This window comes from Anas platyrhynchos, chromosome 20, assembly GCF_047663525.1.
Source record: "Anas platyrhynchos isolate ZD024472 breed Pekin duck chromosome 20, IASCAAS_PekinDuck_T2T, whole genome shotgun sequence".
Lineage (NCBI taxonomy): Eukaryota > Metazoa > Chordata > Aves > Anseriformes > Anatidae > Anas > Anas platyrhynchos.
Genome location: NC_092606.1, coordinates 11,567,683 through 11,584,472, shown reverse-complemented (window position 1 = coordinate 11,584,472; position 16,790 = coordinate 11,567,683). Strand labels below are relative to the sequence as shown.

Here is a 16,790-nt window from a genome sequence, read left to right as displayed (position 1 = left end):
CTTCTAGGAAAACGGTGGAATATTAACCACTTCAGATTACAATAGGAAAAGTTCAAAGCAAAGAAATCCCGAGGAAAAGCCCCCTAGGATGTATACTAACACATTGGAGGGATATAGTGGAGTAAGAGGGTACAGAGAGTAAAAGAACCCTTATTAAATATTGTAATCAGTGGTGGCCACTTTATAAACTAGAGGATGGAGCGGAGTGGCTCCTAAATGGAACTACTAATTATAACACCATATTACAGTCAATGTTGTTTTTGTGGAAAGAAAGAAAACAGGATGAAATGTTGTATATTGATGTTGTTTCAGCATCTTGGAGGGAAAAGGTACGGAATTAAGTTGGCCCCTGACTGAGCCTTTGATGTCGGCATTAGAAAAGTAAAGGCTAGAGAGAGATAAAGGAAGTGTTAAAAGGTTTGTTGAAAGTGTTAAAGGTATTCGAAGTTGAATGAGCAGGGAAAGGTGATGTAGGCATTATCTAAGTAACAGTCTAGAAGTTTTGGTATATTTGCATATTTGCTGTGGTGTTTGTTCAGTTTCCCAAGCATCGGGGAGGGGGGAACAGTCTGCTCCACCAGGGGCCTCTCCAGCGGCCGCAGGGGGGCTTCAGCTCCAGCACCTGAAGCGCCTCCTCCCCCTCCTTCTGCACTGACTTTGGTGTCTGCGGGGGGGTTTCTCGCTCTCCCAACTGCTGTTACTTGTAAAGTATCAGGGATTAAATTAACTAATGAAACCCTAAATGTGATGGGGGTAGAAGGGACTGGGATAACAGTGCCACTTTTGGGGGATACCAAGCTGAGACTAGGGGATAAAATGATCATTGGGCAATTACTGTATGTATCCAAGGCAGGGACTAACTTGTTGGGAAGGGATTTGATGATTAAATTGGACATTCAACTAGTAAATTGTTAGACTGGAGTAACAGTGTTATTAATGGAGTGCTCTCTGGCCTTGAGAGCAAACATACATGTATATTCACCTCTGACTGGAAAGACCCTGAAATGGGGGCGGAAGCAACAATATAGGTGGACAGTTTTACCTCAGGGGTTTACAGGGCCACCTATCTATTTGGGTAAATTCTAAAAAAGATTTTGGAACAATTACAACCTCCCAAGGAGGTATTAATGTTACAAATATGTGGATCATTTTAAGGAAAATTGATACTCCCTGATGGGAGAGAAATGCTGTATAAAGTGATAATGAGGCAAATATTAACTGTTTTACATCAGAAGAGTCATTGGGAGGTGCAAGCAATGTGTGATGTTGTTCTAAGAAAGCATGTCTGTGTAGGAATATATACTTTAGAGAAGCACACATGCAGAGGATGTACTATATGTCAAAAGGTAAATAAAAAGGCCTTCTGTAACCCATCTAGAGGGGGACGGGAGCCAGGGCTTTGACCTTTCCAAAGTATACAGGTAGACTTTACTGAGTTACTTGTTTGTCCTAATTGACCACGTGACTGAATGGGTGTAAAGCTTTACTGCAAGGATCAAAGCAGGCCTTAGAGATTGAGTGGGATTTTCACAGCCCCTGGCACCCCTCCTCTTCTGGAAAGGAAGAGTGAATGAATGGTGAAATTAAGAAACAACTAACAAAACTTGTGCTGGAAACTAAGGCTTCTTGGCTAAAATGCTTACCCCTTGCACTGTTAAACATATGGACACAGCCCAGAACTGATGTAGGAATTTCTCCTTTTGAAATGCTATATGGTATACCCTATGACTTGGAATTACAGAATCACAGAATCACAGAATTTCTAGGTTGGAAGAGACCTCAAGATCATCGAGTCCAACCTCTGACCTAACACTAACAGTCCCCACTAAACCATATCCCTAAGCTCTACATCTAAACGTCTTTTGAAGACTTCCAGGGATGGTGACTCCACCACCTCCCTGGGCAGCCCGTTCCAGTGCCTAACAACCCTTTCAGTAAAGAAATTCTTCCTAACATCTAACCTAAAACTCCCCTGGCGTAACTTTAGCCCATTCCCCCTCGTCCTGTCACCAGGCACATGGGAGAACAGGCCAACCCCCACCTCGCTACAGCCTCCTTTAATGTACTTATACAGAGCAATAAGGTCACCCCTGAGCCTCCTCTTCTCTAGGCTGAACAAGCCCAGCTCCTTCAGCCGCTCCTCATAGGACTTGCTCTCCAGGCCCCTCACCAGCTTCGTCACCCTTCTTTGGACCCGCTCAAGCACCTCGATGTCCTTCTTGTAGCGAGGGGCCCAAAACTGAACACAGTACTCGAGGTGCGGCCTCACCAGAGCCGAGTACAGGGGGACGATCACCTCCCTAGCCCTGCTGGTCACAGTGTTTCTGATACAAGCCAGGATGCCGTTGGCCTTCTTGGCCACCTGAGCACACTGCTGGCTCATATTCAGCCGACTGTCCACCATCACTCCCAGGTCCTTCTCTGCCTGGCAGCTCTCCAACCATTCCTCTCCCAGCCTGTAGTTCTGCTTGGGGTTATTGCGCCCCAGGTGCAGGACCCGGCACTTGGCCTTGTTGAACTTCATACAGTTGACCTCAGCCCATCGGTGCAGCCTATCCAGATCCTCCTGCAGAGCCTTCCTACCCTCGAGCAGATCGACACACGCACCTAGCTTGGTGTCATCTGCAAACTTACTGAGGGTGCACTCAATGCCGTCATCCAGATCATTGATGAAGATGTTAAAGAGGACCGGCCCCAGCACCGAGCCCTGGGGGACGCCACTAGTGACTGGCCTCCAACTGGACTTGGCTCCATTTACCACAACTCTTTGGGCCTGGCTATCCAGCCAGTTTCTAACCCAACGAAGCGTGCGCCAGTCCAAGCCAAGAGCAGCCAGTTTCTTGAGGAGAATGCTGTGGGAGACGGTGTCAAAAGCCTTGCTGAAGTCAAGGTAGACCACATCCACAGCCTTTCCCTCATCCACCCAGCGCGTCACTTTGTCGTAGAAGGAGATCAGGTTCTTCTAATTAAGGGGGCAACTTATAACAAATCTCTTGGTGTTATACCTCTGTCCTTTAAACCTCCTTCTCTCAGTGGGCTGGGACTGCAGCAAGGACAGAGTTGCTGCCTTTGATAAAAGACCTGAGCCTCTAAATAATCCTGTGCTGGGCTGTGAACAGCATCCATTGGTCAAAGATCTGCAGCTCTGATCATCACTGCCAGGAAACAACCATCTGCAGAGACAAGATGTCTCAGATCTACATGCAGACAATGAGTACAGGATAGATTGTGCACAACATGAGAAACTGCCTGGGGTCTGCTTGGGACAGAGGTGCCATTTGGACAGTGTATTCTTTACTGTGCCATTGTTGCCATGAGCACACATGGGTGCGAGGTTCATGTTACAGGGAACCACAGGGAAAGAACGGCTAGTTTTGTCTTAAATTGAAAAATTCTTATCCAAACCTGTGGACTATCAAATAACAGATTAAGATCTGTAGGACCTGCTATACGGGCCTTGCTGTGGGGTGATGGAAGAAAATGCAGGACACAGCTTTTGAAAAGGAAAAATTCCAAAATGAAGTGGGACAACACAATTAAAACAAGCAGAGCTTTACGTCCCTGCTCCTTCAAAACACGGGTCTTAACAACTATGCAGCCACACTGGGTATGCAAAATGAATTTCAATTGACACCTGAAATGTGTGAGCACCTCAAAAGGGGAAGCAGTTTGCAACCTGCTGTGTACTGAGCATTGTGCTTGCTGTGCTGTAGAATTAAAAGGACTTTCCTCTACCTCCAGCCATTCTCTGAATAGAGGACTGAAGAGGCTTTAGCAGCTACTTCAGTGTTGCTAACATCATTACAGATGTTATTAGTACTTGACGTGGAAAAGGAGAAGAAAAGTTGCAGGCAGGTCGTTTGATACAATCATTACAGCTAAAATTACTGTTTTGTTTTACAGCTGGCACCAAACAGCTTGTGGGAAGTTGTTGTATCTACACTAACCAAGCCAGGGTATGGAGATTAATCCTCGCTAGTGCATCAAGCACTGGGAATTTCACTCCATGGTGCTCAGCGCCAGTAAGGACTTTATTATTATTATTTTTTATTATTATTATTATTATCCAAAATAGATCATTTTAGGCACATAAAGTGGCCAGATTTCCAACATGCTAAGCATCTGAACAGACAAAGCTAGCTTCAGAAGTCTTTCACAATTCTCATTAAGAATTAATGGAAGCTCCAAGGCAATTTTGAATCTATCAACTTCACTTAAAGGTATATGGGATCCCTAGAAAGTCTTCTTTCAGTTGGGGGTGCTTCAGAAAGTCCTGCTGAGACAGTTCAGAGAGCAGTGCTTCAGAGAATGGTTTGAGGTTGGGGACCATTTAAAATACAGTGACCACTACTGCATAGAATTATGCTACATGGCAAAGCCCCTTTTCTAGATTTGGTGAGAACACAGAACAAAAGAAGTTGGTCTTCACTCCCAAATGTTTACAAACCAAGGCAGAAATTAAGTTGGCACTAACATAAATGCGGACTTCCCACAATTTTTACCGGAATCTGCAGCTGTCATGAACTCCATCTGTTTTTTTGCTGCTCAGTCTTTCAACTGTGTCACCTGTCACAATCCAGGATTCAGGGTTGTCATGTAAAACAACACAGCAAAATGGTTTAACTCTCATAGAATAGAATCACAGAGTTGGAAGGGACCCACAAGTATCATCGAGTCCAACTCCTGAGACCGCACAGGTCTACCCAAAAATTCAGACCATGTGACTGAGAGCACAGTCCAAACGCTGCTTAAACTCCAACAGGCTCGGTGCCGTGACTATGTCCTTGGGGAGCCTGTTCCAGTGTGCGGCAACCCTCTCAGTGAAGAGCCTCTTCCTGATGTCCAGCCTGAACCTCCCCTCCCGCAGCTTGACATCATTCCCACGGGTCCTATCACTGTTCACCAGAGAGAATAGACCAGCACCTGCCCCTCCCCTCATGAGGAAGCTGTAGACCACAATGAGGTCTCCCCTCAGCCTCCTCTTTTCCAATCTGAACAAACCAGTTCTCAATGCACATATGTGGTCCTACAAGCATTCTTTGTCATAAATGCTTGGGATATGTCTGAAGTGACAGATGGGCTTTGATCTCGATATCAGCTATTGTTTTTTTCTAAAGCTTTTTTCTGTATTTTACTATGGCTTCCACTTTTCTGCTGTCACCTGCTCAAAAAAAAAACAAAACAAACAAAAAACCAACAAAACAAACCACCACCCTGAGTGTTTGCAAAGGCAGAGACATACTTTGGATGTTTTTTGCTAATATATTCCAAGACATTCTCTATAGAGTTCATAAATTCAATGTGTGTTGTCTCATTGAAATCCAGGACCTTTCCAACCCATCAGTTTTTCTCTCTTTAAAATCCTGGCAATGGCATCTTGCATGTGGTGCTCTTCAGTGCTCAAAGCAGTCTCCTTTGCTCTCCTTTCAAAATTCAGCAGAACTTTCTCAGTGCTTCACTCATTCTCATTGGCACAGCTTTCCCTTCGCCTGAGAAGTCTAGCAGCTCTACTTGGAGCAATAGGCAAAATGGAAATGACAGACCTGTGGGACAAACCAGTGATCATGCTATAGATATGTAGCTTTGTGAATGCACTTTTATGCTCTGGACCTCCACAGCTCTGCATTTTAATAACACACAGAAAGTGACTCTACTGCTGCATCTTCATGAAGTATTTGCCGGTCTCCGTGCAGACAATGCACTCCCTGAGCAATATGTCCAGGCCAATACCATGCTATTGGCAACAGTAATTATTGTCCTCTATCTCCATCCTCACTCCTCCTCCTCCTGAACTCAGCAATACACACACTGCTTTAGAAAGCTCATCTCCGCCTTTTCTGATTACAAGAAGCATTCCCTCTGGATCTCTCTCCTAAAACTATTTTCCTAATATCTGTAACTACATCAGGATGGTTTGTTTTCAAATCTACCAGCAGCTGCCCTTCTTGTCTGGCCATCAGGATCCTGAAATGAGAAATTATTAAAAACACTTGGCAATTATACATGGCAGTGTAACAAAAGGAACCATACACCCGTAGTTCAGGCTTATACACTACATTTAATAAATGGAAAATAAAAACCATTACTTGCAATGCACAAAGACAAATCAAAGACAGACTGTTGCAAAGATACCCAGGGACATCATGTTAATTAACCTAATTTATTGGGCTCTTTTGCATAAGGTAAGGCTTACGTGGGAAGGCAAGGCTCTTGAATGTGCCAGTCACTGTACAGGTAGAGGTGACGGTCTCCTCTGCAAGCCTCTGCACCACAGCACCTTTGGCTGGGTGAGCCGACACTCCCCAGCTGTGTCCTTGATGAATTATCACAGTCCAGCTGCCCTGGCCCTGTGTGGCCACTTCAGTATATCCATGATCCATCTCTAAACGTTATCTTAAAGCTGCGTGCAAAACGCAACCCAGCCATTTTGACTATGCACAAGGTTGCTCTAAGTGTCCATGTACAGGACTGGTTTCTCCAGGCGTTCCAAAATTATCTCCAGCACTATCATAACTGAAAAGCAACCTTGAACCTCCTCTTCATCACCATTTGATATAAATGCCACAAGTTTTGTGACACGACTGTGGCAGTATTGTGGGGCTATGCGGGACACCACTGGATTTAGGCGCAGCTTGCAGGAACACAGACTGGAGCCTGGTGGTGAAGCAGAAGCAGCTCACGAGCCCACTGGAACTGCATGCACCACACAGCGCTGGCAATGGTAAAGCTGAGCTGCCTCCGCACCGAGCCCCTTGGTTGAGGCCCCTGCAGCTGCATGTGGGGGTGGCAGCACCATGTGGATGTGCTGGAACCAGGTCTGGGAAGGGCAGGCTCTGTGCCCCACTGGGTTTCATGCCCCATGGCCACCAGCCCACCTCCTGACAAGGGGTACTGGGCTTGACTAGAAAGACAGGCAATAGGCAGCAGGCCTGCAAGTTGTGGTCTGGGAAGGGGGCACCAGTCCCACTCTGGTGGAGTGAGGGCTCCACAACAGCTTGTCCCGTGAGGCTGGGGGGTGGACACAAATCCCAGTGCTGCCCGCCACCCATTCCCAAGCTCCCACCCCAGCACTCATCTCCCACCTGCCCCCACAGTCACCCAGCACTGTATTTCAAATAGTTTTAATTTTAAAAATATTCTATTCAGTGCTAAAATATCTTTTCACTTCCACGCGCGGCCACACCTTCGGCTTCGCCAGGCTCGATCACAGACAGACTCGGCAGGACATGCAGTGGTGGCGGGGAGGCCCGGTGCAGTGCTGTGGGCCAGGGTGCTGGTGCGGGGAGCTTAGGGACATGGGCATGGGAGGGCTCCCTGGGGGTTCCTACATCTTGCTCGGACAGGGTGTACCTCAGGGGCAGCTCCCCCTGCTCTGCCAGCCACAGGGTGCAGGGCAGCAGGAGGGGAGTGGGGTGCAAACCCAGTCAGGACACGGCCACACTGGCTGCTCCCTCCCCTGCCAGCCTCTCTGTGCTCCAGCCCCTACCCACCCTCTGCAGAGGGCAGCCGAGGCTCTGTGAGGACCTGGCAGCAGAGCAGCAGCAAGCAAGCCGATGTGTTCAGTACCTGCCCTCCACAGTGGTAGCGCTCCTCTCTCTTCCAATACTAATGGCTTAAACTAGCAGCTTATTGCACAGCGTCCCAGCATGGGATCCCTGCCCAGCAGCATGAAGGGCTGTTGTTTTTATTCCCAGGGTGCTCTCCCCCCACCCTTCATTGCACTTTAAACCTATGGCAGGAACACCCCAGCCTACGGTCACAAGGGAGCAGACAAATCACTTCGTGCAGGTAGAACACAGCTCTTTGGTTCCCAGCACGCAGCAGCTGGTGTGGAGGGCAGTCATGAGATCCAGAAACAGGCAAACAGCATCTGCCAGCGCCATAGGGGTGATAGACACTGGGAAGCCCCAAGGATCCCTCCCTCTGTACATGCAGACCACCCACCAGAGACCCCACACCACTATAGTACAGGTCAGCAGGGAGAGTGGGAGCCAATAAATAGAGGCAAATTTGTAGGTACTGGTGGCAGCCCCATCTGGCCGGGGGAATCATTTGCAGGCTGCCTCTGCAGGGGCTGGCAGGAGGCTCCTGCCCCTGAGGGCAGGGCAGGCTGGATAGCAAGGTGGCAGGAGGGCCCTGTCCTTCAGGAAGGGCAGGCTGGGGGGAAGCACCCTGGCCCCCAGGGGAGGGCAGGCGGCTCTGCGAGGGGCTGGCGAAGGCTCTCCCCAGGGACGGGCAGGCTAGCTCTCCGAGGCCGTGTGGCACACAGAGTTCTGATCAGCACAAAATCTCTTCAGAGGTGGCGCACCAGAGTCCTCCTCCTCTTCAGTTACCTGCAAAACCCAGAGGTCACTGGCAGTGACAGGAGCTCACTGCGCCCACGAGGCCGTGCTGACCTGCTGGACAAGGCTGTCTCTCACCCTGCGGGGACACCCTGAGTTTTCCTGAGGCAGCCTCAGCAGGAGCCAAGCTGTTAATGAGCTCCTGGGCATTAGCAGTGAGAATCCACCCCAGTCCTGGAGTCAGCTATAATCATTATTCTACTCCATCTCCACACATTTTCCACACACAATTTATGCCCTAAAACATGAACTAAACCACAGGACCCTGCAGAAAGCCAGGAGGTTTGGGGAGCTTCTGGGGGCAGTTTGGGACTGCAGAGCAAGTCTATACATCTTGATGTTTCTGCTACAATAGACAACTAATGAAATAGTAAAGGTGCCCTGGGATGAAAGGGCAAGTTTGGTGCACGCACATTTTAACATGGTATCAATCCTCCTTCCCTTACCTGAGTCTCAAGGGGGACCGGTTCTTCCTTTGTGAGAGTGGGAGGCTCATCTGCAACTTCTGAGGAAGGCAGGGATGGCTCTGGAAGGAACAGAAGGGTTAACAACAGTGCAGACCCAGAAGCACAGTGGTACCCAGCCCACTGAGCCAGGAAAGGAGACCTCCAGCAGAGGTGCCTCAGTCACCCGCCTTATAAGAAAGACACAAGCCCTGTCACAAGGCCTTCCGGCAGTGCCTTCCCCTGCCTCCCTGGCTCAGCTGGCCACCTCCTCTCTTCCCAGCCCAGCAGCCATGCCCAGTTGTCCCAGAGCCCACCTTCCAGAGTCTCCTGTCCCAGTGTGGGTGGCTGTGAATCGTCCGTGCGGAAGTCAGATGTGTGGGCAGGACTCATGGACTCACTCTGCTGGGGACTGGGGCTGGAGTTGGGGCTGCTGTCCACCTTGAGCTGGTAGACATCCGACAGGGAGCTCTGGTTACTGTTCTCATCTGCAGAAACAGCACCTAGTGAAGAAGAGTACCTTGATCCAGCAGCACAAGCAACCAAAGGCAGCACTGAGATCCAGGGCCATGGAGGGCTCATGGAAACAGAAGAACAGTCAGTGGCATTCACACAAAGGATTCACAGTCACTCATCAACAGTCAGAGCATCTTGATGCAGCACTCCCCACTGGGACACAACTAGCACCAGATCCACAGTTGCCCCACAGAAGAGAGGGAGCTTCTGCCCAAGGAACTGGAGAGGCTGAGCAAGGCAGAGGAAAGCAACCTGGGTCTACTCAGAAAAAAAAAATAAGCACAATGTGCAAGGGTGACACAAAGCTCTGCAATGCAAAATCTCATGTCTGCAGCTTGTGGTGGGCACCTGCACCTGGGCATTTCAGGGCAAGAGGCCTCTTGCTTCTGTACCAGAGTTTTGTACCTCTTCTGTTTGCAAGGCAGCAAATTAACATCAGAGCAAGACTCCACACCTGCCCCACAAGGGAAGGCAATCCTGTTTTTCCAGGTAAAGCTGTTCCATGGGGGGTAAACTGTAGACCTGCAGTACTAGCTTGTTAACTGCATCTACTGGAAGCACCAACACAATGCCTGATGTCCCTTAGCCACAATGAGGGTTGATTGTGTTGTCTGGGGACAGGCATACACTCTGCTCCAGCAGCGGGCTTGTGCACTGATCAGCTCCATCAGAGATTGCTCGTCGCTGCTACAGCACTCCTGGATCACAAGCAGCAACCCGCAGGACAGAGATGCTGCTCCACAAGGAAAGGTCTGAGCAGGTCTGAAAGCAAAACCCTGAATCACCACGCCAACCCAGCCAAAGCACGCTAACAGTACCAGGGAAGAGGAAACAAGCCCATCTTGCCACTGCAGCACATCCAGCAACAAGGGAGGTGTAGCATTACATTCACAGAAAACCTCTCCTTTATCATCTTACACTGCCTTCCCTCAGTCTGGCAGCAACCAAAGGTCCTCTGTGCTTTCATCCCAAAGTCTGTGCCAGTCCTTACAGTAAGCAGGGGCCTCAGCTGCAGGCAGCCACTCATCTGTCCCCCAGCAGGGACTGCAAAGTGGGAACAGGAATCCCCACTCCTCCAGTTCCCCATTAAACTGCTCACAGAAACACTCCAGAAGCGGCTGATTATGATTCTTTTTGACGGCAAGAATCAGCATTTTCAGCAGGAACAGTCCAGAAGTGGAATAGGTAGAACAGCACAACCCCGCGCTGAAGATGTGTGCTGCTCTTCCCACCAGGCAGCACGCATCAGCCAGCAACACCCCCCCCCCGCTGTAAGGCCTTGGAGTCTTCCCCCCGCTCGGCAGGGAAGCAGACGCTGCCAGGCTCACCTTGAAACTCCAGGAGGAGCGAGGAGTTGGCAGAAGTGTCCGCTGGGAAACCGTTGGGCTCTCGGGCACTGCTGCTGCTTGACTTGGATTTCTCTTTCTTGAGGAAAGAAAGAAAAGCACAAGGCGAGGCGACGGGGCCGGGCTGCGGGACGCGCCCCGCAGAGGCCGCCCCCCAGGCCCACTCCCTCCCCGTGCCGGCAGCCCGCGGGCGCCCGCCGGGAGCGAGGGAAGAGGCGGGGCGGGGGGGGGGGGGGGGCGGCAGAGCCCGGCCGGGACGGCTCCTGCGGGGCCGGCAGGGCCGCGGGCAGCGCGAGGAAACCGGCGGGGGGGCTGCCGCAGGGCGGCGCTCACCTCCTTGCTGTCGGCCACCGGCACCCACTTGAAGATGCGCAGCGAGGTGTCGCCCACCGTCACCCACTTCTTCTCCCTGCGCCACACGCCCGTCAGCGCCGCGCCGCCCGCTCGCCATTGGTCCCGCGGCCCGCCCGTCACCGGCGCTTCCGCTCCAACCCCCCCCCGCTCCCGAGCGGCCGAGCGCGCCAATTGGCCGCCGCTTCCCTGGCACCGCCCCCCGCCCCGCGCGGCGCTCCGATTGGAGGCTCGGCCCCGGAGCAGCTCCGCCGACAGCCGCGTGGCACGGGGATTGGCTGCGGGTCGGCAGGCCCCGCCCCCCCGGGCCCCGCCCCTCACCATCTGCGGACGCGCTCGATGGCCGCCATCACTTTTTTGATGTCATCCTTGGCGCGGCTGCGGGTCTCGGCGCGCACCGAGCGGCCCGACATGGCGCCCGCAGCCCCGGCAGCCCCGGCTCCGCAGCACCCGCCGCCGCACCCTGCGCATGCGCAGGCTCCGCCCCGCCTCCGCCCCGCGCGCTGCGTCAACGCGTAACGCCGCGCCCGGGGGAAGGGAGGAGGGAGGCCTCAGCGTAGCGGCGCGCACTGCGCCTGCGCGGCTCGCCCCGCCCGCCGGCGCGCGAGGAGGAGGAGGCGCGAAGGTGGGGCGAGGCGGCCGCCGCCATCTTGAGCTGTGGCCGGCCCGGGGCGGGGCCGCGGCCCGGGGCCCCGTGCCCGCGGAGGCGTCCCCGCGCCCAGCCCCCGGTGCGGTGGAGCGCCCCCTCGCCCCTCCCCGCTGCCGGCTTCGGGGCCGGGGAGGCGGCCCGGCGCTGCGCTCCCTCCCCGCTGCCAGCACGCAGCCCCCACCGCCGCCGGCTCTCTGGAGTGGAAACAGCCCGCCCCGTGAAGGCGGGGAGACCACGACGGCCCCCCCGGCAACATCAGCGACCGCTGGGTGGGAGCAAGCAGCCGGAGACAGCCAGAGGCCCTTCGAGACCGCCTCTCGCACCCCCCGTCAGCCCTGCATCATCCAGCTCTGTATTACCACACTCGGAAAGCACAGAAGGAAGGCTCTGCGTGAGCAGTCAAAGAGCTCTTTTATTACAAATTGTTCAGTGTTATTAAAAACCAGCCGCAGCACACTGCTCCCTACAACTGCAGGGAACTGGAAAATGCTACTGTGGGCAAAGAGGACTAGTGCTTCCTGCCATAGATTGCTGCCAGTGCTTTCTTGGCACTGGTGATCTGCTGCTCCAGTCTCTCTCGGGTGGCTTTGTTGGAAGTTTTTTTCAGCATGGTCTCCATCTCCTCCACTACCGCCCGGTAGCCAGCGGTGTTGTGGAACACGCGGATGGCCCGGTCTCCACAAGACACCAGGTAGCGGCTGCTAGTGTCAAAAGCCAAGTCTGTTATGCACTGTCCATGAACACCAACAAAGCGCTCCTCCTCTTCTCCTCTTCGAGTGTTGTACACAATAATGCTTGTACCACAAGAGATGGCTGCGACATGAGCATCAGGGGACAGGGCAATGTGACATGGTTCTGTTACTTCACACTTCCCTGTCAGAAGCAGGTATGGATCTTGTTGCTTCTTATATTCCACATCTGTGTCCCAGAATTTCCATGTACCGTCCTTCGAAACAGTCGCCATCCTACAGGCAGGACATAAACCACATGACTGCAAGGAAAAATCCCCCTAATCCCCTTCCACATCTGCAAAGAAGGAATCCTTTCCTTTGTGGATAGAGTGCTCTTTTGGGCAGCGTGAGCCTGTATGCATGTGTATACCTGTGTATGCCTGTATGCATCCTTCTTTCTACAGCAACGGTCACCCACCAGGAGGAAACCCTTGGGGAAGGCGAAGATGGCCCAAGGCACTCCCTGTGCTCCCAGGAGCACACACACAGCAGAGTTTCCCCACACTGTGCAGGGCTGCAGTCTGTTTGGATGAGCTGCTCAGGCACACTGGAAGGGGTGAGCATGTGTCCTGATGGTGCTATTTCAGGCAGTGAAATAACACTAACTTACCGCCTCGAGTCATTAGAGAAGGAGAAGTAATGTATGCCAGCAGTGTGGCCTTTCAACTCAAAAGCCCTGATCACTTCCCGAAAGTCTCCACTCTTGCCAAAACACACTTCCCACACCTTTACATCAGGGGTAAAGCCACACGATGCCACAAACCTGGGTAGAAGAAAGAGTGAGACAGGGTATTTGTTACAAATTTGTTATTTTGGCTGGGCCACAGAGCTCTATAGCCACAGCCACACAGAGCTCTCCTCTGAGGGAGGCAGAGGCCACTTGCAGTCCTACAGGGTGCCTCGCAGAGGAACGCATAAGGGCGGGCTCTGTGAAGTCAATCCTATCTGGACACCTACATTCAGAACTTTGCTTTGATCTGCTGAAAAAGTTTTCACTGGTAGACTAGTAAAGGGAACGCCAAGGAAGGCCACCAGGGACAAGAGCAGCAACTCAACAACTTAACATTGAGAAACTACTCAGACAAAGTAAAAAACCTAAGTGCTGTGATCCCCGAACTCAGTGGGATCAGTGCATACTAACAGGCTTGCTACAGCAACAGGTTAGAGACAGAGCTGAGAACAAGATTTTCCTGATAAACAACCTTTAGGTAATAAAGATTTTAATTTTGTAATTAACATTTAAAAGGTTAAAAACTGCACTAAAAATGTTATTTGCTATGTACACACTGTTTACATTGGCCCACCCACTTTGCCACCCAAAGCCAGTACTGTTCTCTCCCTCAGGTATTCAAGAGATGGTTAACGGGAACAGCAGTTCCTGAGACACAATGACAAACCACTAAGCGTCTGAGATCGTGCAGGTGGGAATCAGCACTCCTGGAGGGACTGTTCTCGGGGGCAGGAATCTTTTTAAAAAATAAATAAATAAATAAAATAATGTGGAACCCTCAGAAAACTGCATTATAGTAACAACAAGCTGCAGATGATCTGATAATTTCCTCTGAGAAGGAGCAAGGTTGTTTATTCTTGTGGCCTCCCACTTCTCAGCAGGAACAGCTTGGAATACCTGCATGCACCTCACCTCCCACAGGGTGACACTGCAGCATAGGCATTGTTCATCTGGTTAGTGTTAATGCTGGCAAGGACTTCACCTTTCAGGTTCCAGATTAGGATAGTAGTATCACTGGAAGCTGTCATGATAAACTTTCCTGGGGAAAAAAGACAGAGATCAGGAGCGCATCTAGGCCTAAAGCTGTCACAGACTTTCCAAAGGACTAGGACAGTCCCTAAGCAGAGCAATCTCTCTGCACCAGAACAATCAAGAAAAGCAAAAGTAACACCAGAATTCGAGTGCTGATCTCCTGGCACAGAGTGAAAAGCAGTGTCAGAAGGCTTAACTCCTGGTTAATAACTTAATGCTCAAACCTGTGGCTTCAGCAGCTGTCAGCTGGCAATGCTGCGTGCTTCTCACCCCAGGACCTTTCCAACCCATTTCCATTTTCACTTCTGCAGCTGAACAAGGGCCTCAGTTACCATTTTCTCTGCTCTTCTATTGCAGAGGAGAACTTGTATCTACCCACTTTCAACTGCCCATTGTCACATACCTGAACCATCCATCAGTTCCCTCACTGCTAACAAACTCCCTTCCAGGCTCTGGTCTGAAAAATCCGAGAAGTCCAAGATAGATCCTACTCTTCCTAATCTATGAACTTACTGGGGAGATTTCTGACTGGTTAAAGAGACAGGTGAGACAGAGAACAGAAATGCTCTCAATATTGAGACAAGACCTCTTAATTTAGATTTTCAAGGATACTGTTGCAAAAAGATTGTGTGTATCAGGGAGGTAATACTGTGTTTACATGAAAATTGTTTCTTTGCAACCTATGCCTTCCTATTTACTTACTAGTAAACAAAGGCTAAAAAATAACATCTGGAAGAACACAGAGAATCAAGTGGGTCTTAATTAAGCCAAAAACCCTAACACTTTAAACCCAGCAGCCATTGCTTTAAAGGAAAATCAAAGCAGATCTGGAGAGCCTTGACAAGCAAGCAGATTGTCATCACCATACCTGTCTCTGCAATTCCTATATTGATGACAGGAGCTTTGTGTTTCTTTGGGAAGTCCTCAGAAGTCGCAGTGAAGGTGAAGGTGCCATCATCCTTCTTAGTCATTTTGTAGACACGAATAGTCTCGCCATTTGCCAGCCAGACAATGAATGCCCTAAGTGGAAGGACATGTCACTCTGAACCATTAAGAAACAAGATACCTCAGTTCAGTCTATCTATAAGGTAAGTTAATAGGTCATTCAGTGACACCTGGAGAAAGGGATACACAGTGACAGATAAAAAGCTTTGTTTTATGAGGGTACCAAGTTCTCCCTGTGTTAGCTCAATTGCAACACTGAATGGAAAACAACACCTGGAAACCAGATCCTTTCCTGTCTCTAAAGGAGGCCACTTTGCAAAATGCCAAGGCAGGCTTTTCAAGCAACCTCCCCAGGCAGCAAGAGCTCTCACCCCCGTTCTCCAGAGAGGCCTAGCACTTCAAGCTGGCTTGCAGACAGAGATCTTAACAAGCACCTCCCACAGGGGCAGCAAGTTGGACATTGGGATATATGCCCCAAGCACCGTGCTGAAGTGCCAGCTGCTTTCGGGAGAAGCCACAGATCAGTGGTACCGTCAAAACCCTGCAAGACTTCTTAGAGGGGTACAGCCTCCTTGCAGCCCAGGTGATGCAGCCCTGACTTCAACCAGGGCTCGGGTCATGTGTCTGGCAGCTCCATCCGCGGGGCCTTGGGGTGCAGCAGCACCTCTCACAGTCCCTAGGCTGGGCAGAGCTGAGGTGCAGGGAGGCCTGGCCCCACCTGCAGTCTGGACTGAAGCGGACAAGCTCAGCGTGGTCCAGCTCCACGTTGGCACGCAGACACCGGTGCTCGCGTGCTGTGAAGTCACGGGTGCTCCACAGGCGGACGGTGCGGTCGTCAGCACACGACGCCAGGTACTTGCCGCTGCTGCTGAAGTCCAGGCAGGACACGGAGCCGCTGTGGCCCTGCGGAGAGCGCGCGGTCAGGAGAAAGAGAGCAAGAGGCGCCCGGCAGCGCCGCTGCGGGGACGGCAAGGTACCTTGAGGGCGGCGACCAGGAGCCGGTGCGTGAAGCTGTGCGGCTGCGGCTTGTCCCTGCGGGCCCGCGCCGGCAACTTCGCCTTCCTGAGGCCCTCCGGCCTGGCGGCGGCAGCGCTGCTGGCCCCGGGGCCTGGGAGGAGCGGCGAATCAGCGGGCAGGGAGTCTACGGGGGCAACGCCGCCCAGCTCAGCCCCCCGCGGTACTCACCAGCTGGCGGCGCGGCGGGCAGCCCCCGCGGGGCGGCGCGACGAAGAGCGGCCGCCAGCAGCGGGACCAGGACCGGGACCAGGACCAGGACCAGGACCAGGGCCCCCAACGGCCCCCACCCCGTCAGCGCCGCCGGCTCCATCCTCCCGCCCCACCGCGCGTGGCGGGGCCCAGTGCGCCTGCGCCGGACGGCGACAGAGGCTGAGGCGCGCCCCGCCCCCTCCCGCCCCCTCCCGCCCCCTCCCGCCCCCTCCCGCCCCCTCCCGCCCCCTCCCGCCCCCTCCCGCCCCCTCCCGCCCCCTCCCGCCCCCTCCCGCCCCCTCCCGCCCCCTCCCGCCCCCTCCCGCCCCCTCCCGCCGCGCTGCCTGGCCCCGCCCCGCCCCTTCCGTCCCGCTGCCTGGCCCCGCCCCCTCCCACCCCGCGGATTGGCCCCGCCCCTTGTGCCCGCCCCGCCCCGCGGTAGGAAGAGGCTCTGCGCTGTGCTGCACGCGCTCCTTTATCGCCCCGGCACGCGGACGCC

The 16,790-nt window shown here is 52.7% G+C and overlaps 2 protein-coding genes and 1 long non-coding RNA gene across 5 annotated transcripts; 1 reads left to right on the top strand and 2 right to left on the bottom strand.

The window, feature by feature from the left end:
- Positions 1-5,248: 5,248 nt before the first annotated feature.
- Positions 5,249-11,555, bottom strand: BCL7B (BAF chromatin remodeling complex subunit BCL7B). 3 transcript variants are annotated; one of them, XM_038165718.2, is made up of 6 exons: positions 11,320-11,555; positions 10,981-11,056; positions 10,630-10,726; positions 9,103-9,288; positions 8,789-8,868; positions 5,249-5,964 (listed from the first exon to the last, which is right to left on the bottom strand). In XM_038165718.2, exons 1-6 carry the CDS (start codon positions 11,409-11,411, stop codon positions 5,905-5,907), a joined length of 591 nt encoding a protein of 196 aa, XP_038021646.1. In that variant the 5' UTR covers positions 11,412-11,555; the 3' UTR covers positions 5,249-5,904. The 3 variants fall into 3 exon arrangements, with proteins under 3 accessions (XP_038021646.1, XP_038021644.1, XP_038021645.1); XM_038165716.2 differs by lacking the exon at positions 5,249-5,964 and adding an exon at positions 6,039-8,333; XM_038165717.2 differs by lacking the exon at positions 5,249-5,964 and adding an exon at positions 6,039-8,333 and having other exon boundaries at positions 9,103-9,273.
- A 486-nt stretch (positions 11,556-12,041) lies between these two features.
- Positions 12,042-16,462, bottom strand: TBL2 (transducin beta like 2). The gene is made up of 7 exons (XM_027445916.3): positions 16,271-16,462; positions 16,063-16,193; positions 15,804-15,988; positions 15,009-15,160; positions 14,021-14,147; positions 12,989-13,141; positions 12,042-12,612 (listed from the first exon to the last, which is right to left on the bottom strand). The coding sequence occupies exons 1-7, from the start codon at positions 16,410-16,412 to the stop codon at positions 12,156-12,158; spliced, it is 1,347 nt and encodes a 448-aa protein (XP_027301717.1). The 5' UTR covers positions 16,413-16,462; the 3' UTR covers positions 12,042-12,155.
- On the top strand, positions 12,612-14,356 carry LOC119713268 (uncharacterized). The gene is made up of 2 exons (XR_005260278.2): positions 12,612-12,934; positions 13,723-14,356. It is a non-coding gene; the product is annotated as an uncharacterized lncRNA (long non-coding RNA).
- Positions 16,463-16,790: the final 328 nt, after the last annotated feature.